The sequence below is a fragment of the Mastigoproctus giganteus genome, chromosome 7, assembly GCF_048544385.1.
Source record: "Mastigoproctus giganteus isolate SK-2022 chromosome 7, ASM4854438v1, whole genome shotgun sequence".
Classification (NCBI taxonomy): Eukaryota; Metazoa; Arthropoda; class Arachnida; order Uropygi; family Thelyphonidae; genus Mastigoproctus; species Mastigoproctus giganteus.
The window spans coordinates 16,175,496-16,192,088 of NC_143581.1; the positions used below are offsets into that span (position 1 = coordinate 16,175,496).

General features: G+C 35.7%; 1 protein-coding gene across 2 annotated transcripts in view; it reads left to right on the forward strand.

Moving 5' to 3' along the window:
- The window catches only part of LOC150082577 (importin-4-like), a 186,556-nt gene that overhangs the window by 167,599 nt on the left and 2,364 nt on the right, over nucleotides 1-16,593 (forward strand). Inside the window, exons 24-28 of one of the 2 annotated variants that reach the window (XM_090377536.1) lie at nucleotides 2,594-2,767; nucleotides 5,790-6,001; nucleotides 9,313-9,445; nucleotides 11,490-11,594; nucleotides 16,473-16,542. In XM_090377536.1, coding sequence (XP_090233662.1) covers nucleotides 2,594-2,767; nucleotides 5,790-6,001; nucleotides 9,313-9,445; nucleotides 11,490-11,594; nucleotides 16,473-16,542 — 694 coding nt within the window. Of the gene's footprint in view, nucleotides 1-2,593; nucleotides 2,768-5,789; nucleotides 6,002-9,312; nucleotides 9,446-11,489; nucleotides 11,595-16,472; nucleotides 16,543-16,593 lie in introns of those variants that run through there. The other variant, XR_016547194.1, reaches the window with a different exon arrangement.

Consider the following 16,593-nt stretch of genomic DNA (forward strand, 5'->3'; position numbering starts at 1 on the left):
CAGATGAAGCCACATTCAAACTAAATAGGTTTTCAAATTATCAAACCTGTCTATCAGAGTAATGAAAACATGTGAGTTTCTTCCAGAAAGATATTAAGCGTTTCTGAGACTTGGCATGTAGTTTCATTGGTACAGTTGCATGGAAAAGTTATCATTTAAATATTAATGAACATTGCATTTCTTGCAATAAAAATGTTTTTGGAGGATGATACATCACCATTATGTTACTTGTGCCTGTGTGGGTACTGAATTTCCTGAATGTTGGATATGCTATTGAAGGACCACTAATGAATAACTTCCAAGATCTCTAGGTTTTCACTTATGTACTTTTTCTTGTTTAAGGATATCTTAAAATGTACAGTTATGAACTGAGAATGCTAAGAATTTGGGGGGGGGGGATACAATGGAAATCATGTAAATTTGCAGTCAATATATGAACTACTCTATCAAGCTATTGAGAAAAGATGCCATTCATCTTTGCTTGCCAGTTAGACATTTTAAACATAAGATATATAACCTTTATTATGCATCATATTCCTACATATCCACTATTGTGAAAAAATACTCATGGTTCTGTGAGTGCTAGAAAGGCAAAGATTATTTTATGAATGTATGGCCAGATGAAGCCACATTCAAACTAAATAGGTTTGCATTATTCCAATCCTGAGAAGCTTATTTTTGATCATAAATAGATATTTCTTTCTGAATTTTTTTCTCTTGTAAAATACAAATCTAAGAACACTTGTATAATAATGTCTTCAAAAATTTTTATTAATAACAATTTGATAGTAAAATTTTTTTCCTTTTTTACCAGTTTAATTCAATAGCTTATCCAAGTCTAATGGAACACTGGCCAGCTCCTAAAGCTTTGTTACTCTTACATAGCTGAATTAGTTATTGAAGAGTGATGAATTTCTTACAGGAAGAGAACTTTAGAAACCAATATTTTTCCTGCTCAGAAGTCAGAGAACACAAGAACAGAAAAAATATTTTTGTCTGGTAGAGCATCGTGATCAGGTGACACCAAAAATGTTCATTTATCTCTGAACAGTGACTCCACCTTAGAGTTGAACTTAAAAATCAGTCTTTCTGGAAAAGGAGTGCATCTCTTGGTGTTGATTGGCTACTCTCTTTTTTGTGAAATAACTATCAGGTGACCATAAAGTGTGTGAAGATTTGTAGGGAAAAAAATGCTGCCCTCTGTGATTGTTTGGCCAGATGGTAGAAGCTTGTAATGGAAGATACCAGAAGACACATAGCATAATCTTCTGTTGGTGAAGTGGGAGGCTTCAGTGTTTATGGCACAGATTCACAGAATTATAACCAACAACATGATCATTTTGTGTTTCTGATATAAATCATTTTTCATTGCACATCAATGACTGGTCCAAAAGAGGCTCATTATTGCAATATTATTATTAGCACATGATGCAAGCAAGCCCGAGGCTTATGCTGCACCAGCCAAAAAAATTTCCCAAGTTACCCTGAGAGAGAGAGAGGGAGGGAGAGGGAGGAGGAACCGCCAAGAAAGAGAAGGATGATGATATCCAGCTCCAGAACCCTGGGTTTGCCAAGCCCAAACTCATCAGATGTGAGCCCCTGATGTTAAAGCAGCAATAAACATATTAATGGTTTCTGGAGTTTGTTGTTGTTGGTTGTGAGTTTGTGTAACATATTTGGCCAGTTTGTACTTCTTTCCCAGTCAATGCAAATGAATGGTTTCATTTCTCACGTAGGATCTTTCAGCAAACACCGGGCATTTTGGTTTGAATCTGACTCAGCCATGGTCTTCAGTTTGCTATCACCAGTGGCTATTAGTCATCCTTTATGGGTGTGTCACCATCAAGTGACTCCACTTGATAATTTTTTAAACCAGTTTTTGCTGTGCATGTTTGGACCTAATTTATACTCATAAAGTAAACATGCTCAAATGATGGTAATTGGAGTAGCCATCTTTTCATCACTTTTCACTATTTTATTGAACTGCACTTCGTGCTTGCTGGACATCAGTTAACTCAGTATCACCTGTACTTTCAAAATGCATCAATGAATAATTGCCATCTACAGTGGCTTAGTCATAAGTTAATGATGAACAGGCACAATATGGCCCAGGAGGCCCTTGTGCCAAAAAATTCTCAGCACAACAATTTTTTTTTTGTCTTGGAAGGCAAAAAAAAAAAAAGTCTACTTTTTAGTCACCTAATATTTTCAGACTAATGTGAAAAATGTGCTAACATTTCAAGCACTTTCATCACGGTACCTTTTGGTAATAGTCTCCCCCTCCCATATGAAAATTCAAGGTATTGAATGACAGTTTATATTTGTTCTATTTTTTTTTTTTTTTTTTTTTTTTATGAAGTGCTTTTCGTACCTTTGTTGAAAGGTACATGAGGGTCTTACTTGAACTGGTTTCATTTGTTCAGGGGATATACTTTATTACCCATGGGGCTTTTATCAGACTCTGTAGCCCTGCTTATAGGTTACAGCAGGGATCCAGCTCATTCAAAATAACTTAAATGCATATATTATTTTTTTTTTGTTTTTCAAAAGTGTATTGTCAGCATAAATTAATAATTTTTCTATTCTTTAATAGCTTGCCTATCAGGATGAAGATGATGATGATGATGACGGTACTCAGCAAGCAGAGTATGATAGCATGCTTGTAGAGTGTGCTGGAGTGATTGTTCCAACTTTAGCTAAGCTATTACCTGCACAGCAATTTGCTCCATATTTTGCTGGCATTTTACCTTTATTTATTTCAAAGACGGTGAGTTATGTTTTATTACAATCTTAATAGTTATGAGAATAAAGTAATTCAGTTGATGTGTAATCTTAATAGTTATGAGAATAAAGTAATTCAGTTGATGTGTAATTTATAAATATTCAGCTGATTCTTAAGAATTTTTTCATTGTTTTAAATCATCAAATATCTGATACAGATAACAAGATGCAATAGTTAAGGGGAAATCCCGACATAGGTTGTTCTTGCTTGATTAAATTAAATTGTACCTAATTTCAAGCACACCTTGCATTTTATACTTTTCATTATATGGTGCTATCAGTATGCACTTTAATATTTAATTATTCCTGTAGGATGAAATCCTTTATTTCACACTCCACCTTAAAATCTCATCCTTTGTCTAAACCTGGGTTTTCAAATAAATGTGTTTAAGGCTGTTCAAGATAAAAATGTTGTATATTGCAGTTGGCTTGTATCTAAATCTCCATGTTCATTTCCTGCCTACGCAAAAGCTCGCAACAATTTTAAAGCAGTTATTAATCATTCCAAACTAGATTTCAAACAGGATAAGAGTGGAAACCTTGCTTCATGTCCAAATGGTAGTCGAACATTCTGGTTTCTTGCCAAAGCTATTGGCTGCAACTTTTGCCGATCTCTATTCCCACCTCTGTCAAAGCCAGATGGTTTTGGTAAACAACCTCCTACAATTCCCAGTATGCTCCATTCAATGCCTCCTGTGGTCTTCTGTCAAAAGAATGTCAGAAAGCTTTTGTGAACAGTCTTGATAATCAGAAAGCTCCAGGTCCTGATGGTATTTCTCCACTCATTCTCAAAACCTGTGTTCCTGAACTTACTCCTGTTCTGTGTCGCCTTTTTTCTCTTTCTTATTCCTTCTGCTTGGAAATTTGCTCATATCCAGCCAGTTCCTAAAAACAGTGACAAATCCCTCCTATCCAATTATCGTCACATTGCACTTGCTTCTACTTTTTCTAATGAAATGGAGAAATCAATTAACTGCCACCTCTTAAATTATCTAGAGACCTTCCATCTGATCAATGATTACCAATACGGATTCCATCGTTGTCAGTCCTGGTGATATTCTGGCTTACGTTACTGATTTGTGGACAAATTCATTGGATGAATTGGACATGAGTAAGGAGATGATTCGTTAAATTCTTCATGAAGATTCAGGATAAAGGAAGGTCTGCACAAAATTTGTGTTGCACAGCCTCATGGATGACCAGAAACAACAGTGTCATCATGCAGAGATTTCATCCAGTCCAATCAAGAAATCCTAATTTCCTCGCCTATGTTTTCACTGGCAGTGAGTGTTGGGTGTATCAGTATGACTCAGAGATGATGTATCAGAGCAATGTAGTGGACTTCAAAATCACTAACAAGGCCCAAAAAGTTTTGTTTACAGAAGTCCAGGATCAAGGCAATGTTAATCTTAATTTCAACAAACATGATGTGGTCCACAAGGAATTTGTGCCTGAGGGGGAGAGAGCCAATGCTGCATTCTACATACAGGTGCTTCAAAGACTATTGAAGCACATTTCACAGGTGAGCTGCAATTTTAAGAGTAAGGCAGCTAGTTCTTGTTACACAACAACAACACTCCCACCCATTCTGCACTTGTTTGAAGACATTTCTGATGAAACATGGCATTGTACAGGTCAGTCATCCATCCTACTGTTTGAAAGCCTTCGCTGATTCTTCAGAAACTTAGAAAAGTATAATAAATGCATTCAATCAGTAGTCTGTGTTTAGTTTGAATAAAAATAAAACATTTTTGGACTCTTTCACTTTGTGTCCTTTTTATTGCATCTTGTATAAATTAGACTTGCGCACGCACACACGTACGAGATTCTGGTTGGTTATATAGCTATGGCTGTTTGAATTTCAAAAAATGGCTGTGGAGCTTTAAATTATAGAAAATAAAAACAACAGACATGACTTAGTAAAATAGTTATTCATCCTAGGTATGTGCTCATTCTTATTTATTTTTTATTATTTTTTGCAATTTGAAATTCCATTTTCATATTTTTAAAATTTGAACGGTCATAGCTATATAACCATTCAGAATCAAAAATTTTTTTCCCTGATATTAGACTCTAGAATACATTCCAGAATTTTTTGCAGAAACTTTCAAAACATGTATATTGGTATAAATATATAAAGGGATTATTAAGTAACAGTATTTAGTTATCTTTTAAAATTCATTTCTTTATTTTTATAAAATTAGTATGTCACCAAGTGACATAAGTTATATTACTGTTTAGCATAGTCACCAAATGGTATAACATGTAAGTCTGTGTGACTGCCAAATATAGTTAACCATTATATTCATGTTAAAATGATTTACTATAAACTTCTCTGACCTAGTGGTTGTGAGGCAGGATTTGTCACATGAAATCAGGTAGTTTGTGGCAGCTTGTAGAAAGTCAGTCAGCTGGATAGGTGCCTATGTGAGGAGGGAAATGCATAAGTAGCTCCTTTATTTATTTATTCATTTTCTTTTCATTATAATTTCATATTTTTTTTTACCCCAACTAGTGTAGCAAAAGCCAACCTTTCTTGCATCATGTGGGTAATACTAAATTACACAAAAGGGCCTTTGTGCATTCAGCAGCAGCAGGGAGGGAGAGAGAGATTTGTTGTTGTTGATTAAGCAGCACCCTTTAGAAGAGACAATCCAGGTCCCTTCCAAAATGACTAATTTTTTTAGTGATGTGCAGCATCATGTGAAGTGCATTGTATCAGGTTACTTGGCATTCTTGAGAATATCTATGAGTTGGCAATAAAATTAATTTCCAGTTAAGATTTTTTAATTTACATAAATCAAACACTGTACCCACCATATTGCCATTGTTACACAAATGCCAAACACGAGACTGAAACTTCATTGGCATTACTGACACTTTGGTTAGTTCATCTGTCTAGCATCTCTTCTGTGATGTTAGAAACAATTCTGGTTACTTATTTGTTCTCTTGAAAATAATTTATATGAAATATTTTTCTTTCATATGTTAAATTTTTCTTATTTCAGAAAAAATCTTGTTCCGTGTCAGACAAATCTTTCTCAATTGGTATGCTAGCAGAAGTAATTCTTGCCCAAGACCCTGGAGGGTCACTGCCATTTGTCAACCATTTACTACCAGTATTTCTAGGAGGAATGAAAGATGAGGATGAAGAAGTGAGGAGCAATTCTGTGTATGGACTAGGTTTGCTGGTCCAGAATGCTGGAGAAGTGTTATTTCCGTATCCTTTACAATGAATATTTTATTAATATTATAAATGTTGTTATGATTAAGTAAAATATTGATTCTGAAATAGAAATCCTACTTCAATGTCATGTAGGAGTGCCATTTTCTTGATTAACATTTTATACACATTTGGCATGGAATAGATTCTGCAAAGTCTAAAAGGTACCTGGTATGTTATTACTCTATTTCTGCAGCAATAATGCAATCCCTCCTGTTCTCAGCAGTGATGGGCGAATTGCACTTTAGTATATAGTGTTTCTTAGAAATATACAGCTCAATAGATTAAGATTTGAAGATTGCATCAGCCATGGAAGATGGTTGAAAGTCTCTTTTGTTCTTTGTCAATCTTACTGACAGACTGCATGATGAATGGTAGCATAATCATGAAACTAGACATTTTAGTAGTAATGGAAAAAGAACACTGAAGGGCACTGTGGTCCAGCATGTTGATTGACACGTTGAATGCTGACTACAAGTTAATTCGTACTTGGCAATCTGGCGCTGGATGCTGACTACGAGTTAACTCAGGCTGGTATGACTTGCCTTTCAGGTGCAGCTACGAGTATATTCGTAGCAAATATGTGCAACTGATGAATAGTTGGCTTCTGGGATTAAGAATGAAAAATCAACCACAGCATCAGAAATCAGAATTTATTCACTAAAAGAAATATTTTCTTCACACAAAGAGCTAGCTTCTCTTAGCGCACTGGACAATAATAGCATGTTCCGCGGCGTTTTTATTTTCTCGTACATACTCGACACTGCTTAGTTGAGTGTGGTTTTTTTTTTTCAGTTGGTGGTATAGCCAACTGAAATTCTAAATAATGAATTTTATGTTCAGACCTAATCTTCTTTGGAACGTTTAGAATTTTTTCTCCAATCAAAGATTCAATGTAACTTTTCCGTCAAGTTACGGGTTCCACCATAAAAAGTTCCAAAATTCAGATAAACCAGTAACTTGATGGAAAAGGGTGTATGCGTTATGCATATATATTTCTATAATATGTAATGCAGTTTTTTTTTTCAGACATCTGATGGTTTTTCTTAGCGCTGAATAATACGAGAGCATTTGATCCGATCGATCTATGAACCAGGACCGTATGACTCATCAAAAAGCTCTTCAAATTCCGAGTCACTCATATTAGCATAGAGCTCAAGCTCTTCTTCGGTCAGTGGTCTCTTCTTATCCACGTTTTAGGTTCTTTTTAGTAAGTAACAAAGTACTAAATACAACATGCATGGCAAAGTCTGTCACTGCAGAAGATTTACACACAGCACAGAAGAATTTTCTATTACATACGCCAACTACAAGATAATTCACTATGCTTTTTTACAACAATAAGCATTTTTTATGAGTTTTGGTGATGAATATATATAATTTGGGTTTTGAATAATTTAACATGCCTAACTCAAATTGGCATCAGAGACCAGTTAACCCATATAAGCCTTGGCAGTCAACATGTTAAATATTGCAGGAATGTATTTTATCACCACATTTACCATCCAGACATGGTATCCTTGCCTATTGTTTGATAGATTAGTAGAGATCCACCTCCAAGAATGAAAACCTATAGTGAGTGTAGGTTGGTCCTTTTCCATTATGACTGACTGACTAATGGGATGACATATGATTACCTGGAGATTGATTACTATGATTGTTTAGTGGGACTGCTGTGATTACTGTGGTCATATGGTGAGCTGATCGCTATGATTGAGTAGCACTTGGTTATCTTGTTAACATCATCTTGAGGAAAGCTAGTTGTTAGGTCCAGTTAATTGTTGTATCTTTACATATAGAGATTCATAGGAAAAAGTGTTGGTCCTCAAGTATCCTTGCAAATGATTTACATTGGCTCAGAATGATTTGACTTAGATGATTGAGGCAGTCCTTTTGGGGATCAGGAAAATGTTAAAGCAGGTTAGTAGAGATGGCAGTGTCTCATAGGTGGAAAATGAAACTGCCACATCATTGCAGCCCAATGATTATGCTGTAAAAAAAAAAAAAAAAAAAAACACTATTTGAATGGTAGAACAGGTTGTGCTGGCAGGTTTCCTGCCAGCACAACCTGTTTTTGCTGGCTGATAATGTTAGTGTGGTGTAGCTTTCAGGTTGGCCTGTGGGATCCCATAAGTATAGTTCCCAAAAATTGGGAGTCAGTTATTTTGTTGAACACCTTAATCATGAAGGAGAGGTGCTGTTCTGTGATAAGGACTGGCAGTCTCTTAATTCCAAGAGAATATATCCTTTTGGTTCTCTGTTGGGAGAAATGTGCAGCTTATTATAACCCCATTCACAGCAGCCAGTACTTGTTCATATAGATCTTGAAACCAGTTTTTAGCAGTATATGGCAGCTGCAGAAGCCCAAATTTCTTCACTTTAAGGATATCATATTATATTGCAATGAGTCATTTCTTTTAATTTTTTACATGCATACTATATGCCATTTAGATGACCATCTACAGCAACACATCTTCAGTTTGAGGGATTGTGGACAATTGAGACTATTCCAAATGATTAAGTTTTGAATGAAAAATAAAGCCTTTATTATGGTTGTGGTTCCAGGGAGCATGGTAAGAATTACAGATGGAGCTAATTTAAAAAGGCCTTTTGCATATAAATTGAAAAAGGCCTTCTCTTCTGGGTTGGAAATGAACAACATCAAAGAACCCTCACAGGCAGTACAGCAGATATAATTACCATCCCCCCCACACTGAGTGAAAAATGCCTAGGTTCAAATCTTGTCAGCGATGTAAGGAATTTTTATGGTGTTCCCCCCTTACAATGTAGCTACGTTATTTGGTCTCAGGTGAGAATTGAATGGTTTATTTTCCAAAAGCTTAGGTTTTTTCTCCAGCATGCAGACAAATTGATCATAGAATACACAGTTTAGAGCCACAATATAATGATACCTCATAACGTTAGTTGCTAACACACACACACACACACACACCCCAAACTTCAGTAAAAATAAGGTAAAAGCAGGAATAAAAGAAGTGACATTGTTTGATATCACAGGATGTCTTTGTCAGCTGTAAGATGTGAAGCAATGCAAAAATAAATAGATGAATGGAGCAGTACCAGTGCAGGATGGGAAGATCGGGTAACCAGCTGCCACTCATGCAACGTCCCATTATAACATCTGCTATCATTTTTAGGTAATGACTTGCTGAAAAATGAGGGTCAATGTGTAGGCTTAACAGCAGCAGCAGCAGCAGCATGGCTGATGGGCATGAACTATAATGTAAACTTGATTGCAAATTTATCTATCAATATTCTGTGGTATTTTTCTTACTACATGCATTCAGTCAATATCCCATGCTTCTTCAGGCTCTTTCTACAATGCTTTCCCATGAAGATAATCCTCGAGCTAAAGACAATATATGTGCTGCAATAGCTAGGCTTATAATGACAAATGCCTCTGGTATTCCTTTAAAACAGGTAAGGAAGAAAACTGCAAATTAATCTTAGTAAAATTTATTGAACTGTGATTTGTAGGATTTGAGTTCTTGGAACAGTCAAGTTTGGATATAGTATTAAAAAAAAGTATATCCAAAGGTACATTGAGCAAATCTTAAAGTCTCATTGATGTTTATAGCTATAAGAAATAATTCTTAATATTTGCATATAATGGAAATAAAATTAAATCCATCTAAAGGGGGAAAAAAAGTAGTAAATATTGTAGGGTTATATTTCAATGCAGATATTGAAATAATTTGAAAATTGTACACATTTCTGCATTCAGTTTTTGTCTTGAAGACACTGGCTCCTCCAGTAACAGGCATTAACTTTTGACCTTCACAGCTTAGGCTTATTCTCATGTTAGAGATAATACTGTATTCAAGAGGCAACCTAAATTGCTAATATTGTTTAAATGATAAATAGCATTTCCAAAAGACAAATAGACTATTTGCTTAAAATTGAAGCTACTGTCATGATAGCTCTTTTGAGACTGACTGGTCTTTTGTGAAATGATAGGTGGCCTCTTATTAGCACACTTATATTGACTGTTGAATATATAATGCGTGGGATCTGAGTGAGCAGCTAAATGGTATATGAAAAACTTTCAGTTAAACATATAACAAAAGCTGTGTGTTTTAGCCCCTAATACATCTGGGCTGGATTTGTTCTTAAGAACAGCAAAGTAGTAAAGATTGCAGTACTAATTTCAATGCAAACATTGAAATCATTTAAAAATTGTATGCATTTTTGCTTTTGATATTCGTGTTGAGGAAACCTTGGTCCCACAGTGACAGACACACTTTTAGGCCTTCAAGGCTGAAAGTTATTTTCTGGTTGATTTTGGTGTTGCTATTTATATTAAAATGCTGGGGGGGGGGGGAGAAGAAGAATTGTAGCTTTTCTAATGAAGGAAGGAAAGACTTATTTAATACTAATTCTAAGACTTAACTGATTATCGTTTTAAAAAAACTGACTGGAACTTGAAAAATTAACACCTACATATAAACTTACATGCACATAATATTTGTGAATTCTGTATATGTTCATATTTATGTATTTAACATCTAAAGAAAATTCTAAATAAATTTAAATTTGCAATTATGCTTAGAACTTGTACATTTGGATAAGGGTACTATGGATAAATGAATAAAGCAGTGATTGAAAAACTTTGCCCCTCCACCCCACCAAATTTTTGTTTAATGGTTAGCAGACTAGTGGCAGTTAAGAGAGAAAGTTCCCCTATAAGCGGAAAATTTATAGGGAATATATTTTTTTTTAGGAATTTTAAGAGGACCATATCCCGATTTGAGTTAGCAGATAGGGAACAAGGATATTAAATATGAATATAATTGTATTTAACTCTTTCTGTATCTTTCCATTTCCAATAACAACAAACAACAAGAAAAAGTAACCTTTTTCTTTTCTTTTTTTTTGATAGTTGTTGGTGCATTGGCTTCTGTGGCCATAATGCACCTCCCAAGGTTTTTGCAGTACTTTGATCCAAGCCCGAGGTGGGATTTGAACCCGCGTCCTTTGGATTGTCAGGCAGGCACTTTTCCCACCCGGCTAGCCCGGTCGGCAAAAAGTAACTGTGAACATGGGGGAGACCTATAATGGAATGTACTTATTTGTTAGTGTTCACTTTATAAGGTGGTGTTAATAAATTACTGATAAATAGAAATGTAGTGCACAAGTAGTATACCACTAAGGCATATGATAACATAAGCAATCAAAATAGTCTTAGCAGGACCTTTTTCTCCCTCAATTTGTATGCAGTGATTTTTTTTAAATTTTACATATGACTACCCACCTGAAACTTGGATATATACTTTTTTTTTAATAATAAGATTACTCTTATTTGAAAATTTTCCCTTTGTAGCCAGTGTTTCACAGTGAAGCATCTATTGGGGGTGGGGGGGGGGGGAAATGATAACAGACATTATCACAATATTTTTGTTTCTGAATGCTTTACTGGAATGGTACAAAATGCAGTAGATATTTCACGATCTTTCATTTCTTTCAGGTCTTTCCGGTGTATTTAGAATGTTTACCATTGCAGGAGGACTTTCAAGAAAATGAAACCGTGTATAAATGCATTTGCCACATGTATAATCTTAGGTGTGAAGAGGTAAGAGATGGACCATTTCCGTTAGTATTTATTAAAGTTGTATAACTCAGTATCCTAACATTTTCAACTATATACAAGAAAACATAACTAAGTTTATTGTGGGACTTACATTTACACGACTACAAATATTACTGAAAAGTTTCTCCTCTGATTCAGTAGCAGCTCCAGTTTGAGTAATGAAATTATGAGCAGTGGAGGAAAAGCTGATCTTAGGACACCTTCATTATCTCTATTAGGATTACCCCCTTTAGTTGTGTGACATCTGGTAGGTTATGCTTGCATATGCAGCCTTTTAGATAACTATGCACCATCAGAGGTTCAAATTTGAACTACAAAGTGGTCACTTTAAGAAGTTCTACCAAAATGTTTTCTTAATAATGCAGTTATTATCTGAGAAATGTGTGGTTGGGTCCCATCCTGTTTAAATAGTTAAATATTCCAAGACGTTTTCCACTCTTGATACTGTTGAACAGGTACAGTGCAATTTCAATTTCTGTGTCACCTTTGTGATAGAGTGACCCATGCGTTGGGCACCCACTATCATTCTTCTTTCAGAGTCAGTTAACTCATGATGCAGTGTACCTATATTAGCATTAGTTAAGGTATATGATGCAAGAAAGTAAGCTTATAAAGCAAAAAAAAAAAAGCCTTCCCATTTCACCCATCCGGTCACTCCAAATGTTTGTCTAGTTCAGCCTTAAATTTATTTAAGCTTTCAACTTCCACAACAATAGATGGAAGTCTGTTCCAGCAATCAATTACCTGCTGGCTAAAGGCAAACTTCTACACATTTATTCTACAACTGTCTTTCCTCAATTTGAATCTACGCCCCCTTGGGTTCTTAATCTTAGCAAGCAGAAGTATTCCATCAGCATTGAGTCTGCTCAAACCATTCAATGCTAATGCTAAGGCCTTGTACAGCTCAATCAGATTGCCTCGCAGGTGCCTAGTCTCCAGATGCTGCAACTTGCAGAACTATTAACCCCTCCACGTCTCTGGCAACAATCTATAACTGAATTAGCTCTGCAACCTTTACAGTCTTATCTGTAACCTCTTCATAGGATTCGTCTTTTTTAAAACCCTTCGAAGCCTTTTACGTGCCGTGGGCATATTTTCTTCCATGCGCCATTTAAACAACTTTTAGTAATTTCTGCCCAGTCCTTAATGTTTAAGATGGCGCGGTAAATATTGTAAGATTTCCAAAAGTCTCAACGTAAAATTTTTCTCACCATCTACTGCAGACAATGCCTGAGCAAATGTGTGTAAATAGTATGCTTTTAAATTTGAAATAACATCCTGATCCACAGGTTGGATGAGTGAAGTTGTGTTTGGCAGTAGAAATATGACTCGCATTCGAATTGAAATCATCTAGATGTGCAGGATGTCCAGGAGCATTATTTAATAGAAGCAAAATCTTGAAAGGAACGTTGTTGTCTTTACAATGTTTTTCAACCTCAGGAATGAAGCAGCATTTAAACCAATCCTCAAAGAGAGATATTGTTATCCATGCTCTCTGGTTCAATCGGAAATAATGCACAGGTAGGGTGGTTTTATTGATGCCCTTAAATGCACAAGGATTTTTTCCAGAATGGTACACAAACATTGGGTATTAATCTTTAATATCCCCACTGCATTAGCCCCAAGCAAGAGTGTGACCCTATCTTTTGAAGCATTGAAACCTGGCACTGTGTTTTCCTTTTTGGCAATGTATGTTCGATCCAGCGTTTTTTTCCAATTAAGAGCAGCTCGTCAACGTTAAAAATTTGCTGCATTGAATAGCCGCTTTCATCAATAATTTTTTTCCGACACATCACAAAATCTCTCTGCAGATAAAATCGGCACTGGCGACTTCACATACTTTAATGTTTTGGAAACCAGTGCAATGCTTGAATCTATTAAACCACCCATTGCTTGCCACGAACTTGGCTTGCAGTTTGCCATACTTATCCTTAATATCTTCTAAATATTTCTTGCTTTTGCTTGAATGGCCATTGGACTCAGGGACACACTTGCTTCTGAATCTGATTTTCCATCTATATTATTAATAGCTGTTCCATCTTCGATATAGCACCTGAACACTGTTTTGTGATCACTGTTGATCTTAAGTGCGTTGACCCTTTGACATATTCTTTTATACATGCACTGTTCTTTAAAATAGTATTCACTGTTGAAGCAGCAAGACCTAATTCCCTTGCATTAGATGACAAACTTTGTCCTGCTTCATACTTCTTAATCATTTTCATCTTCATTTCTAAATCAATTTTGTTTCGTTTCCTGGCACTACCACTACTTGCACTTTTCGTTGGTCACTTTCCCTTCATCATTGTAATAAATAAATAGGAATGAAGAGAAGTTTCTGAAACTGTTTTTATATGATTGACGATTTGAGTGAAGGGGAACACATTTCACCATAATTTAAAAACCCACAGAATTCCAGTTGTTAGGATTATCACAAATGTAATAAGATAGTTTACTACCCATTTATAATAGATTGCACTAACAGAAAAGCCCAATAAACCAGAAAGTGTGAATTGTTTTTATTGTTTTTTTGTTGTGACCTCCAGAAACGTGCTTTAAAAAAATATCACAAAGGCGTTCGAAATTGATTGTTATAACGGAAACATATGATAATGATGAAAGTGTAGTGCAGTGCAATTTCCATTATAAATATGACCTTTTAGAGAGATAAATAGCTTAGTAATATAGCAAAATTTTCAACTTCCAAGGACTTGGAACAAATTACAAACAAAAAAAAAAAAAAAAAAACACCCAATGTGTTATTTGGTTCACATGATATTTTCACAATACCTCCCATTTATCCCTACAGATTCAAAATACATTTCCATATTTTTTTCAGTTTTCACCGGCCGGCAAAAACTTACGTAAAGTCGAATTTGCGTAAGTTGAGTATTACATAAGTCAGGGAGTTCCTGTACATCATTGACAAAACTCCATGATTTGCTCTGGCCGCCCGTCTGCACTGCTCAGAGAACTTCATATCTGACTGCACAATTACTCCCAGGTCTTTTTCATTCTCCACCTCCCTGAGTGTAGTACCACACAGTTGGTACGTTTCTCTTGGATTACTTCTACCCATATGCAGTACTTTGCATTTGTCAATTTTAAACTTCATTTGCCACCTCTCACCACTTCTCGGCAGCGGTTCTGACGTGCAAATCGATCGTCAGACCCGGGTATAGGGACGAAAGACTAATCGAACCATCTAGTAGCTGGTTCCCTTCGAAGTTTCCCTCAGGATAGCTGGTGCTCGAGGGAATCAGTCTCATCCGGTAAAGTGAATGATTAGAGGCCTTGGGGCCGAAACGACCTCAACCTATTCTCAAACTTTAAATGGGTGAGAAGTCCGGCTTGCTTGACTCGAAGCCCGGACGAAAGGATGTGAGTGCCCAGTGGGCCACTTTTGGTAAGCAGAACTGGCGCTGTGGGATGAACCAAAAGCTAGGTTTTGTATAATATATAAATTGCACTGTTGCAGTAACATACTGTCATTAACAACACTGACAAACTTTGTATCATCTGAAAACTGGGACATTTAGCCTGATACCTTCATTGATAAATACACAAAACAATGGACCCAGCACCAAACCCTGGGCACTCCACTAATAACATTAGTCCACGTAGAGAAGTGTACATTTATTACCACTCTCTGCTGTCTCCCACTCAACCATCCCTTTATCCATTGCAGCAACTTGCTCTTAATGCCATACCACTCCAATTTGTGCAGCTGTCTTCCATGTGCAACAGTATCAAAAGCTTTCCTGAAATCCAAATATGTAATATCAAAATTCTTTTTTGCATCCAGTTCCTTTGTGACCACATCATAGTATCCAATCGAATTGGTCAGGCAAGACTTTCTCTTAACAAACCCATGCTGTGTCTGAACTATTACTGCTGTCTTGTTTAGGTGATCCTGCATCACTTCTTTAACCAGTGATTCCATTAATCTCCCCGGAACAGAAGTTAAACTGACAGGTCTATAATTATTTGTGTCACCCTTTGTGAATTGGGGCTACATTTGCACTTCTCCAGTCCATGGGGACCTCCCCTGAATCTAAGGTTGTTCTCATAATTATGGCTAGGGGTTTGGTTACTTCCCTGCTAAGCGGTGGGTTAGTCCGCGAGAGAGAGAAAGAGGGGTGACATTGTTGCATTGCCCAGGAACCAGGTACCCAATGAATTCCATCCTTTCAGGGTACAAGTTAATTGTGTAACATTGATTGATGTATTCGTTATTTATCTTCCTATTAAAACCTGGCTATTTTGTTTTTTTTCTGTGTGTAGATTAGTATGTTTATGTAATATTCATTCGATAACTACCCTGTACTTGCTAAATTAGTATCCTATTTGAAATAGGCCTTTCAGTTGTGTGCAGTATATAGAATGCATACTCAGCAACTTGTTCTACTAAGTTCAGGTTGTATCATTCCAACCAAGTACTGACCAACTGATCCAAAAGTGAAAAATTTCAAAGAAAAATAAATAGTTTAGGCCTGCTTGACTGCTAAATACAATTAGATTGTATTTGTGATTTATTGTAACCTCTTCTGACCTGGTGGTCATGCAAGAGTATAAACAAGAATATTTAAATAAGATATGGAAATAGTTTTGTTTGTTTGAAAGTAATAAATAAAGCACTTAAGTTTCATTTTGCCAGATGTTACTGAAAATATAAATGCATGTAAGCTTAAAAAAACATGCTTAAATAGCAGAGGAGAAACTTCTTTTATTGTTATTTTGATTTAAAAGAATCTTAACAGTCACTTTAATGTTAAAATAAATTTCAATTTCAAAATTTATTTATATTTTTAATAAACATTGTATAAAATACTTAAATCTTAATTTTTACATTATTTACAGGTATTTCAGCATCTTTCCCACATCCTTAAAATAGTTTCTTCTGTAATTACTTCAAAGCATTTAAATAATGGTAAGCGAGCTTTCCTTTATCAGTTTGAAAGAAAACCATTAAAATATTTGT